Source organism: Lepidochelys olivacea, assembly GCF_965140295.1.
Source record: "Lepidochelys olivacea isolate rLepOli2 genome assembly, chromosome: 1".
NCBI lineage: Eukaryota > Metazoa > Chordata > Testudines > Cheloniidae > Lepidochelys > Lepidochelys olivacea.
In genome coordinates this window covers 117,028,023-117,041,187 of record NC_140411.1, presented here as the reverse complement: position 1 = coordinate 117,041,187, position 13,165 = coordinate 117,028,023, and the positions used below count along the sequence as shown (strand labels likewise).

Below are 13,165 nucleotides of genomic sequence, written 5' to 3'. Positions count from 1 at the left end.
TTACAGTAATTCCAGAAATGGTTTATAGTCTTTAATCTGTTTGCAAGAGTAAGTGATGTTACTTATTAACAGGGAACACACACCACATTAAAATATTGGTTGAGTGGATGAAGAATAAGTATCATGTACTGCATATAGCAATAATCTTGATGATAAACCACCATTTGAAAAAATGCACATTCTAATGGTTTCCTAACTCGTAAGTGTCTTATTGACAGACTTTTAAAGGGAGACTTCATTGTTTAAGGTTTAGTAATTGGAATAGAGATTTTCACCTACAGGTTGCTGGTTCAAATTGAGCTTAGGTTGTAGTGACCACCAGTTGTTCCCATGTGATAGTTGTTCAGAAGCCTTTGTATATAAATTTCCATGACAACAATCATCACTCTTGACAATCCTGAAAAAGTGCTGGATCTAGGTGGAATGGAGATTCTCAGTGGTCTGCAAACCCATAGTTATCTCCTGTGCAGATTGGCACTCTGTGGCAAAATAGTGTGGGGAAGCTTGTGCTGCCTCTGTCCATTTTGTCTGTATTCTATTCGTGGGGGAATTCTGCGCCACTGTGTGCGCGCATAATTAATGTGCCGCGCACAATTTTTTTTCTGCAGAAAATCACTTCTGCCAGAAAGTTGCTGCAGTTCCGCCTTTTGCCCACGAGGGGTTGCTGTGGCACTAGAACAGAGCAGCCACTCCCAGGTGGGAGCAGCCCCAGCTGCCAATAAGAAAGGGAAGAGGTTGTCTGCCTGGCAGTACTGTACCTGTGGGGCCTGGTCAGGAGACGGGATATGTGGGGACAGACAGCATGGGGCTGGCAGGTCACAGACTGGGGTTCCTAATGGCTATTGGGGAAGGGCAGACTGGGGCAGCAGCTGAATGGGAGTGGAGGCGCTGGGCCACATGGCAATGGGGGAATCGGGGTGACTGAGTGGGGGCACAGAGACACATGGGGAGGGAGGTGCAGGGACCCATGGGGATGGGGGGAGGAGGTGGATGGGGGTGTGCAGGGACACATGGGGATGGGGGGAGTGGGTGTCTGAGGGTACAGGGATTAAGGGGGACAGGTGTACCTGACTAAATGGGAGAGGCTGGGGTCAGTCAGGGTCTGCATGGGGGAGGCGCCCTAACAATCCCTCTCTGGCCCCCTCAAAAAACCTATTCCATACTTTTCCCACCCACATCCAACAACCCTCCAGGTTCACTCCCAGGATCCTCCCCTTCCCTCCCCTCCTCCCTTTCCCTCAGCTCCTCCTTTACCCTGATTCCCCCAAGCCTTTGCCCTGCACTGAGGGGTGCAGGAAATATATTTCTGTATAGTAGTTTAAATGAATTACTCAAAGTTCTGTATTTACGTGCCTAGTAAGGAATCTATTCGATAGAAACATTTCCTGAATTTTTTTCATTGTCTGTATTGTTACAGACATACTTGCTGACAGGTATTTTGAAATACAATACAATCACACCAGTTTCAATAATTTTGGTAATGTATTATTTTGACAAATAAAATATGCAGAATTTTTTTAATTTTTTGGTGCAGAATTCCTCCAGGAGTAGTAATCTTTGAAAAAATAGAGAACTTATTCTCAAGAGCTATCAAGCTTGCACCTTTCACAAACACTAATATGTGCAGGAAGAAAATTTAAAAAATTATAAATGAAATGTGAAATCCATTCTAAGTTACAGCATTAGGTATTTTTGAGGAGATAAGTGAGAATTACTCTTTAAAAATCAGTGTTTAGATTAAATAAAATGGAGGTTGTATATTACTTGAACCTGGCAACTGAGTATTTCTTGTAATTGTCTGTTTGAATTTAAAGTTAATCTTTAAAGTAAACAAAACAGTTCACTCATTCTAAACCCACTAGATTACAGACTTCAGAATTAGATTCTTCTTCTTTCATTCTCTCTAAAGAATCCTGAGATATTTACAGCTGCTTTTATTCTCAGAACAGCATATAGGCACATGCCATTTTTTGTTGATTTGTCTCTCTCTCTGTGCTGTCTAGGTTTTTATAGCATGCTCATAGTAAAAATATCTGTAAGGAATTTGATTATTTTGTTGTTGTTACAGAACAAATATGTATCTGATCTTTGTGTGTTTGTTTGCAGAAAGCTATTGCCTACCTCTTTCCCTCTGGCTTATTTGAGAAAAGGGCCAGGCCTATAATGAAGGTAAGAACAATGTTCAATGAATTTTCTGAGTACTTTTAGCATGGCATACTAACTTTTTTTTTTTTTTTTTGGTTTTCTATAGCATCCCACTGAAATTTTTCCAAAACAAAGAGGTAAGTGTACATAGCTATTTTTTCCAGGCTATATCAAAGTTTTCATTATGAGCCTCTATGTTGTTTTTCTTTCCTACAACCCATTTACATTTCCTTTATTAATATTTTTTTATAGCTGCTAATGAGGCACCTGAGTAATAAAAACGCAAACCTTTCAAATATAATATGAAATTTTACTGATCTGAGGTCCTGCACCAGTGACAAAAAGTACTGCTAGAGTGAGGGTATGTCTACATTGCAATTGGAAACTGATGGTTGGCCTGTGCCAGCTGACTTGGGCTCAGGCTGCAGCACTGTTGAATTGCAGTGTAGACGTTCCAACTTGGACTACAGCCTGAGCTCTGGAACCCTCTAGAGCCTGGGCTCCAGCTCAGGCCTGGATGTTTACACTGCAGTTAGCCCCATAGCACGAGCCCAAGTCTGTGGCCAAGGATTTTTAATTGCCGTGTAGACATACCCCAGGGGACCAGTGATCTTTTTAAAGAAAAGATGTCCTGCCATTGAGAAACATTTCTAATAACGTAGTCTGATCGAGAGCCACTGAAGTCCATGGGAGTCCTTCAGTTGGCTTTGGATCGACCTATAAAGCATTACTTTTTTATTAGTATTTGGTATAAAATATAATTAAAAAAACCAAAACTTTCAGGTAAACTCAATGCTTATGAAAAGTAGCAGATTGGCAGCCTTGGAAACTGAAGCGATCTCTTTATCCAAAGCACCAGACTGTGCACGCTTTCCACCATTATCTGCCCTTGATCTGGCAGGATCAACTCTGCAGTTTCTTTGCCTGTCCAATCTTTGGTCTTGTTCCCAGTAGCGGTTTTTGTTCGTTGGACATCTGTTCAGCGGAAACAATTTAGACTACCAAAATCATTTTATATGGAACACTAAACAAACATTGCAACAACTTTTGGTTGCTACTGTCCTAAGCTTGAAGTGAACTACAGTGGAGGCACATCATACGCGAATTTAACTTACGCAAATTCAACTATATGCGCTGGGCAAAAAAAAAAGAAAAAAACAATTTAAATACTGTAGTGCGGGCGATTCCGCCCACCATTCAACTCAATGAGCGTATGCCCTGGAGTGAGCGTGAGATGGGAGACGTGAATCTGCTGTTCCCTCAGTCGGTTTCAGTTCCCGCATGCCTCTCATGGTGTGGGCATCTCGCCATGCTGAATGTGATTCTAGTGTTTAAAGATACGTATTTTTTGTACAACATGGCCCCTAACCGCAAGCTAACTACTTCATCTGGTGCTCAACCGAAGAAACAGCTATCTGTTCCAACGCTGGAGGAAAAACTGGCTGTGTTGGACTTATTGAGAGATGGTCTATCCGTCTCCAACGTGGCGCGTAAATATGGCTGCAACAAATCTAGCATCTGCGTCATCAAGATTCGAGAGAGAAATTTGTCAAGCCATGGCATCAAGTGCTCCAATAACTGCTAAGGTGATGAGCCCAGGTGCGTGATAAGACTTTACTGAAGACTGAAAAAGCATTAAACTTATGGCAGGAGGACATGAACCGTAAACGTGTGCCTATTGATGGCAACACGTTGCAAGAAAAGGCTCTTAGCCTCTACGCCCAGTTCAAACGTCCTGCCGAAGAGGGACAGCCTTCGGATGAGAAGGAATTCAAAGCCAGCCAAGGTTGGCTTAACAGTTTTAGGAACCGCTTCTACCTCAAACACGTGCAGACTACTGATGAAGCCGCATCTGCCAATGAAGAGGCAGCAAAAGCCTACCCCAAACAATTAAAATCACAAAAGAAAAGGGCTACCTTCCAGAACAAGTTTTTAATGCTGACGAGACTGGGCTCTTCTGGGGAAAAAAAAAAAAATGCCCAACGGCACTCACACTTCGAAATCAGAAAGACAAGCCCCTGGCTTCAAAGCAGCTAAAGACTATGTGACTGTGTTTTGTGGCAATGCGGCTGGGCATTTAATAAAGCCGGGTTTGCTCTACAGGGATGCAAATCCCCGTGCCCTCAAAGGCAAGAACAAAAATCTCCTGCCTGTGTTCTGGCAATCAAATAAAAAGGCTTGGGTGATGGCAGCATTATTTCTGGATCGGTTCTACAAGTGTTTCATTCCGGAGGTCAAGCAGTACCTCAAAGAGAAAGGACTTCAATTTAAAGTGTTGCTGATCATAGACAATGCTCCTGGCCACCCTGAGGCACTCCGGTTTGCGCATAATGACGTTGAAATAATCTTTCTCCTCCCCAATACCACCGCCAACCTCTCAACCAAAGCGTGATTCGCTGTTTCAAGGCCACATACACGAGGCTTACGTTCTCATGGATACGTAGCGCTATGGATGCTGATCCCAATCTTAATGTGATGGCAATGTTGAAGGACTTCCAACACTCCGATTGCATCACTTATATTAAACTTGTAATGGATGCAGTAAAGCCTGAAACAGTCAATGCATGTTGGTGAAACCTATGGAAAGAATATGTGAATGATTTTAAGGGTATCCAGACCATTGACAAAGAAGTGAAACGAATTGTTCAGGTCGCCAGGCAAGTGGGTGGTGGTGGCTTCGTCGACATCCGTGATGAAGAAATTGAAGAATTAATTGAGGGCCATAGAGAAACATTGACTAATGAAAAGTTAAAGGAACTGATAAAATCGTCTACAGAAGACGAAGATGACAATGACGAACAGGAAGAGCCAGCAAGTTGGAATCTTCAAAAATTTGCTGAAGTGTTCCAAGCAACAAAACACTCGAATGATTTAATTTCTGAATATGATCCCTCTATGGAACGAAGCCTCAAAATCACACATAGTATTATGGACTGTTTGAGACCGTATCAAGAAATGTTTGAGCAGCTCAAGAGACAACCGCGACATTTGCCGATCACCATATTTTTCAAGAAAAAACAACCAGGAGCAGATGAGCCTACACAATCAACTTCTTTGAGCTGAACCAGAGCCAACCACTTCACTATTATCATTGTCGTCGTAGACTAGCAAGAATATCCAGGATGAATGATGAGTGGTTAGGTTTACTGTTTTCCTTTTTTATTCTTTTCATCCGATGAAGTGAGCTGTAGCTCACGAAAGCTCATGCTCAAATAAATTGGTTAGTCTCTAAGGTGCCACAAGTACTCCTTTTCTTTTTGCGAATACAGACTAACACGGCTGTTACTCTGAAATCTCTTTTATGTAATTAAAAATACTGTAAAATTATATTTTGCATATGTACTCTTTATTATATACTGTACATTTATACATATTACTGTACAGGGTTGTACAGTATGCACAAAACCATGTACAGTCTACTGTACTTTATGGGTGATGTAAGAGATTTTCAAGGGTAATTTTGACTATGCACGATTTTCACCTTATGCGCTGACTTCAGAACCTAACACCCATGTAAGATGCAACTCCACTGTAGTGTGGAAAGGTTCTGCATCCCCAGAACCACTGAGTCCCCCAAAGAACACAATTCTGATCCTCAGTAATATCTTATTTTCTCCCTTTTATGAATGCTCATATATTAGCAGCTGCTGTCCTGAAAACCTTTAAAGCTAAAAACCGACTTTTTATATCATCTGAAATTTTGGAACATCAGTTTTCAAATGGTATAAAACATTAATTTCTAACTTCAGTGCATTGTGAAATATAAGCTAAAATCATGTTGCAATTGAAGAGGCAGCAAGATGGTAATAATAAATGTGAATCAAAAGTCTGATGGCCATTTCCTATTGTCAGCACTAGGCTACTAGTACATATGCTTTCAGGACTTATGAACTCTCTCAGACACTGGTCTTATCCTAGTGATTGTGGGGTGTATTTGTATTTATAGCCAAAAACAGCCTTGTCAGTAATGATCACCATTTTTCAAGGAAGTCATTCAATTCTCTAAAAGTTACGTCTTTAAGAACTTTGAAGTGCAAAAATACGAATTTGTACTTCAAAATGGTCCTTGAGCAGTCATCACTGAGCAGCTATACCATTACCAGCTAATATAGTATCAGGCCACAACATGAACATCTACTTCTCACCCTATTTTTTTTCTTCAGTTTCATAGTTTTACAGACTGAAATACACAAACACTATCATAAATGTGGTCAATAACTGCATCTTTTATTAAAAGTTGAGTCTAACTCACATTGACTGTGTTTTAAAAGAAATTGACCATGGTGAAAACAGAAGCCACTTGATGGGTTTAGTTGCAGTTGCTTATGTGATGTCTGAATTTGGCAGTTTTTACCAGTGTTCCTTCTGTCTTTGCCAGCTTAGTCTTTTCCTACCACTAGTGCCTCTGCCATTTTCCTCCCTTAACTCTTCTTTGTAATGCATATTGTGCTTATCAGGTCTGTCAGAATTTGTTTTCATCTGCCTCTGATCTTCTACAGACTGTTTCTTCTTCATTGGTGATGAGATGGTTGGGATTTATTAACTTTTTCAGTTCATAAAAAAGTAATGTCAGTTTCCTATTCCTGCTGCTTTTTCTATGTACATGGTGAGGGCAGAGGGGAAACAAAAACAAAAACGCTGTTTCCATTTATAAGATAGGATTTATTATTGCAGGCCAGCATTAAGTAAGCTTCTACTCACCTCAGTTTTATCTGCAGCTTCCCATCTTAGCCTCTTTTGAGTATAGACTGGGCATGCCAGATTACACGGAAGTTTTGTAATGTGTGCAAATGTCTACAAGAATCTGGCTTTGACTTTACTAAATTAATCTAACATGTTTCCTAAACCAGGTATAGCTTTGGTGTCCGGGTTTAATACCTCAAATAAATAAATAAATAAATCAACTCACTAAGTAATGTACTCCTATTGAAGAATATTTGACAAAAAATTACTGATAAATATTGTCAGTTCTTGAACTTGGTATCAGTGAAATCTTGGCTCCGTTGAAGTCAGTGAGTGTTTCCACTCTAGAAAGATTTTACCCTGTGTGTGTATGTGTATATATACACACACACACCTGTTAGATTTGAATTTATACTATTAAAACCAGCAGAATTTAATACAAATAATTTGCTAAATGCATTTTACTAAATATTTTTTCTAAAGCTGCTTATAGTTCTGAACCTGTACTTGCGCATTTTAGTTCTCTTCTGTAAAGTTAGCATAGTGTTGTGCTACTTAAGAAGACACTTGAATCAGAAGACTGATTTTCCACAGCTGCACAAAATTATGGATTTTAAGCATTGTTTTTTAGTTTTTATCTATTAAAATTTTTGCAGTTCTAGGTAATTATGGGTGGGTCGGACAATAAGTATTTAATGAAAGTAGACCTTGAGAGTCAAAAAGTTAAAGCTTTATAATAGTTAAAATACAAATTGTCAATATCACATTTCAAAATATACAAAGTAAATATCTTTAAATCAAACTCTAAGTTCTGAGGCTGCATTTTCCTTACTTTGCCAATTTGAAGAAAATATTTTTGTTCGTTTGTGAAATCAACATTTACCCATAAAAATCTAATCCTTCCAAGCCTAACTATAATATCTTCTGTACATCTTCTCTGCCCAGCAGTGGCACTGGTAATTGCTTCAGATTCAATTTGTAGATTCAGATGATGTGTCACTGTAGGAGGTAAAATGACAGAAAAGTTTAATTTTAAAATAAAGGAAATTTTTATTAGATGAAAGTATCCTTTAAATTATAAATCTGTTCATAATTTTTATATTGCTAAAGCATCACATAAATGTTTTGGCTCCTGTGATTAGACAGATGAAATTGTTTTAAACGTTTTGCCTAAAAATATCTGTGTTCTGCACACTGTTCGCTCTAGAATATAGTTGAGATATATTATCAGGGCAATGTCATAAAGTTTATTCAGCGGCTACCCATATAGTACTGCTGTTTCTAGAAGACTTTATTTTCTGGAGCTGTCAATCTGGCACTTTTCATAATCATGGTATAGCTTATAATTATCTTTTAGTGTGCATTTATGTCTAGTCTAAATTTGGCACCTCTTGCTGTATTGCTATTACATAGGTTCCTTGAGATTTTATTTAAGATCTACAGCAGGGCTTCCATTATGTAATGAGAGATTTAGAATGCTATATTAAAAATATCTGGTTATATTAGCAGATTGAGGTGGGATATAACAAGGTATGTTAAAATATTAGCTTTCCATACTGGTTGAATACCCATGAAATGTCTTTACTCTCTGATATTTTAAAAGGTAATTGGTATTATAAAAGAGGTTTATAACTTCAATTTCAATGCAGTTATCTAGTTGCTGTATATTATTGCTTTTTTGTCTAATTTTGCTTTTCATTAGCAATCCAATGGGGAGAAGATCACCGTCCATTTCACTTTCTCTTTTATACTGGCAAGCAGTCATTTTATTCATTAATGCATGTAAGTATGTTATAGTCTATGATAAATAATGTTAACGCTAAGCCAAGTAAAACATTACATCAGAACTACATTTCAGAAGCTTCTGAATTTACCTAGTGATTTCATAATGGACCATAACACTACTAGAGGTGAAACATAATGTGTTTTGTTAAATCATAATATTTATTCTTTCATTTAGAGAGAAGTTGTTGCCTAATTTAAAAGCGAATGGTTTGTTTGCCTTTTTTTTTGTTTTGTTTGGAATTAGGTCTGAATATTCTGAACATTTTTCATTTTAAACTGTAGTTTAATTTAGTATCAGTAACGCTTAGCGGTGGTGACTGTCCATCCAACAGAGATGACCAGATTTAGGATTATTCATTGTCCTTTTTAAAATACATCTTTTTCGTCTTAAAGAGAAGAATTGCAGAAATGTGCTGACATTTAATGTGAAGGAAATTTGTATTAAGTAGCTCAATAGATTTATATTTTTTAAAATGTTTGAAGATTAAGTTTACATGAAAAAACAATGTGCACTTAGGTTAGTATGGTTGTAATACCCTGAGATCTCTGTCCATTTACCTTTACGATAAAAGCTACATCTGATAGAACACTACTAGTCCCAACTTCTTTATTGTGTGTTCTGAAGAGCCCTTTTATAAATATGCCCATTGGTAGCACATAAATTCTTTGACTCCCTAGAAGAGCTTTGTAGAGAGATTGTAGTACTTTAATGCATGGTTCTGTGAGACCAGAAAAGACCCACTTTTGTAGTCAGATACTTTCAATTTGATGCTCCTGTCAGATTCTGTTTTCCTCATTATGCACTCTTGAAAAAGTTATAACAACATTATTGGACTTTTCCCAAAAATCAAATTCTGTACATAGCTTTTCTTTATTTTTGAGAATTATCTGGTGTTTATTTGTGCTCTACAAACCCAAAGGACAAAATCCCCACCTGTCAGGTACATTTATTTCTTGGAAAAAACCCTTTTTTCGTTTTTTGTTGACCTTGGGCAAATGAGCTTCTTGCCCTGGCAGAAATGAAATGAATGATAAATGTAGAGTGTGTCTTTGCTGAGTAATGGAGCTGCAGCATAGGCTTTCTACAGAGGTTTTCTCCTGCACAGCCTGAGGCAGCCTGAGGACCCCTGCTGTTCATTTAAATAGGTATGTCAAATCTGCCTCGAAACGCCGCTGGTTTGATCTGTGGTAATATTTGTGAAGGTTCCATATGGACTTGAGCCCCCTGCAGTGCTAAGAAATAATGTACAACGCTTCATGGTGCAGACGCAAATTTTCTCTGAAAAGGGATGCAATGCTGCGTTTTAGCTGTCGGAGAGGATGATGGAGCTGACGCGCTAGGCCTGTCAACTTGTTACACGGATGGGTTGCACGCAGCGAGGCTGTGGAAAATCTGTGCCTTTTAACTTTTCTACTTAATCACGGTTGTAGCATTGCCTTTAGACTGTATGCTACATTAATTCTCTTCCTGCCTTCTGCCTTTCATCCGAAGTTTCACGGAAAAAAGTAAAGCATGCAGGTCTTGTAGAGGAGCCTTATCAAACAGCTGTCATCTGACAAGCCATTTGCATTTGTTTTGGCTGAAACAGAGCAACCCAAGGGCAAGATGTTTTGTTGCATTCCATCATAATGAAGAAATTACAAATTTTACAAGGAGCACAATTTTATTTTTAGCTCTTCCTAGCCTTTTAAAAAAAGTATGTAAGATTGCCTAAGAAATAGTCTTCCAAAGGATAGTGTGTATCCTGTTACAATACCACTTGATTAAATCTTAGTCAAATGAAATCTGCTTGACAAACAAATTTCATTACTGTAGGATATTTCAAAGTACTTGAGTGTTCTTGGGACATTTCTAAATCTGTCCATTAAATAGAATTATATAAAGCAGAATTAATTAAACAGGATTTAACATCCTTTTAGTTAAGCAGCTGCAAAAAAAGGTGAAATCTGTATACAATGCTTAACATTGTTTTAATCTCTCATCAGGCTAAATATGTTCTATAAGAATTATAGATTTCTTTTAAACTACCAAAACTGTAATTCATACAGCTGGGAGAAAGAAAAGATTGTATGTTAATGCAGTATTTGCATGAATGACAATACTTTGTATGGATTTTTTAAAAAAATAATTGCTACATAAAGAGTGATAAATAGGATAAAGAAATGATTATTTGGCCTAAATGTTTCAGTCACAACTGCATTTACTGACAGGGATCTCAGATTTTATTAATTGCAGTTGAGACAGCCGGTCACAGCAGTGCCATTTGTTTAGATAATGCTAATAAAAAATGTTAGACATCTGTTAAAAGTAGTGAATACATACATTCACCCTACATCTTATAAGATCCAGCTTATATGTGAATGTATGACTTGAATATTAAGTAAGACTTCTATAAAACTTGAATATCCTTTGTATTCACATTGCTCTCTTTGTTCTGCTTGTTGAATATAGTTTAGTCTTGGGGACGGGGCAGTTTATTCACCTCTTGATGTGCAAGGGATTTGTTGCATGTAACTCTAACGTACATTGAGAGAATTTAACCCCTTCACATGTGTTGTGGCTGTTCATCTCATTCAAAATGTTGCACTTTGAATACGAAATGGAAAATTGTATTGTTAGCAAGTGATATAGTCAGGTTTTGTAATGTGATGTACAAGACAAAGTGGCCTATTTTATACTTTTTTTGTTGGACAAATTTTGTAGCTTATGTAGTAGTCCTGATTATTATTCCCTTCCAGAATTCTCAGTGAATGGAAACATCATTGTGGCCTTATGCTACCTTTATCAAAATTGTATTCAAAGAAAATCATTTACATCCCAGGGCATTCTAAGTATATTGAGTGTTTTGATTAAAAAACTAAAAATAATAAATTAAAGTAAAAAAAATACTCACTTTCAAGGTAGCCAAGTGACCTAAAGAATTTTAATGCATGATGTTCTGGTTCCTCCAGTCCTTTAAAACAAGTCCTTCACCCCCCCCCCCGCCCCCCAAAAAAGCTAGATTTTTTTTTTTCATAAGCTGCTCTATACTTTGAGGATACTTTTCAAAGATCCAGTTCACTCATTCTTGTCAATTTATTTAGTAATAAGAATAAATCCTTCTTAAGAGTGCATCCTAGTGCAGATTAAGGATTTGATCCTTCCATTAGATATGGGAGCATTTATGGCTGCCTAGTGTCTTGTAAAATCAGGTATTTTGTTTGCATAATATCTGAGTTTACAAGACAACAGACGTGTACAGTCATGAGTTCGAATATTGCATCTTGAAGTGATTAATAAAATCTTCTGAAAAGAGAGTCTCTCTACAGTAGTTTCCTATAATTTGGGGAAAATTAGGATTGTTAGATGTAATTGTTTGGCATTATATATGATTATTTTGCAAAATAGCATTTAACATCATGATTGCATCTTACCCTCTTAAGTCCTGAATCTTGCAAAGTCTTATGCATGTGCTTACCTTTATGCATGAGTAGTCCCATGAAGTAGTAGAACTACTCCTGTCCATAAAGTTTTGTCACCTAAATTTCATCCCATGAGAGAAATGAAAGTTGGAAGCAAAACCGAAACGTATTGGCACCTGTATTTCATGAGAAGACCTCTCCTACCGTAAGATGTACACTGACTGTAGAAGTACTTTTTTTATGGCATTCCACTTTTTCCCTAGTCTAGATTTTTTTCATGTAGACAGTAAGTAACTCTGATAAAAGCATTCCAGAAAATAGGAACTCTTACATTGAGGGGAACTGGCATTTCCAAAAATTCTTAGGAAAACCCTACTTTTTTTATGCAGATTTGAAGTTTCCTTTAGAGACAACTTTTTTTTTTTTTAAAAAAGATTTAGTTGTGACCATAAGCTTCCAAGTCTACAAACAGGCAGAGTGAAACACAAGAAGTATGAACTGTACCCATTCATCCTAGTAGAGCTTCTGAGCCTAATGACTATTCAAGGTCTCCCTCTACACTTGTTGCATATTACCCAAAGCAATTTTAATTACAATTTAAAATCACTTCAGACTAAGGCCAGTTTACAGTAAACTTACAACTGTATTTCCTCCCTTTCTTTCCTTACAGCAGCTCTCATCCCAATTGTCTTTGTAGTTAGCACAGGATTCTAGTACTAGCTGCTAACCTTCCCAATAAATTATGTGCACATTAGGGTGAAGTGAGTAAGGCATTCCAAATCCTGGTGGTGCTCTAATAGTCAGACTGTTAGATAGGGAGGTAGATAGGTGATCCAGCTGCCTCAGTGCATCTGCTTTCTCACCAGATAGGAAGATGGTACTGTATGCCTATACAGGAGAAGAGAAGAAGCTGTTGGGTCAGGAGTCAAGCAAACAGCCTTCCCGCATATTTACAAGGGCTGCCAATCCAGCCCCTTTCCTAATTGCCAAGCTCTATCTAGGTCAAGCCTTTCAATGGCCAAAAATCTCTTGTGCATTCCCAACTTTATTCATTCCACTTCCAGAAGTCTTAAGCCACTCATAGAAACCACTTCTTCATGTCCTCTGTGCTATTGAGTCAAGCCTCATAAGGTATGTCTACACTGCAAAG

General features: G+C 37.8%; 1 protein-coding gene across 1 annotated transcript in view; it reads left to right on the top strand.

Moving 5' to 3' along the window:
• MRPS9 (mitochondrial ribosomal protein S9) overlaps nucleotides 1-13,165 on the top strand; it is a 44,776-nt gene that overhangs the window by 15,986 nt on the left and 15,625 nt on the right. The window contains exons 3-5 of the mRNA XM_084652550.1: nucleotides 2,107-2,169; nucleotides 2,252-2,282; nucleotides 8,531-8,610. Of these exons, the coding sequence (XP_084508676.1) occupies nucleotides 2,107-2,169; nucleotides 2,252-2,282; nucleotides 8,531-8,610 (174 nt within the window). The remainder of the gene's footprint in view (nucleotides 1-2,106; nucleotides 2,170-2,251; nucleotides 2,283-8,530; nucleotides 8,611-13,165) is intronic.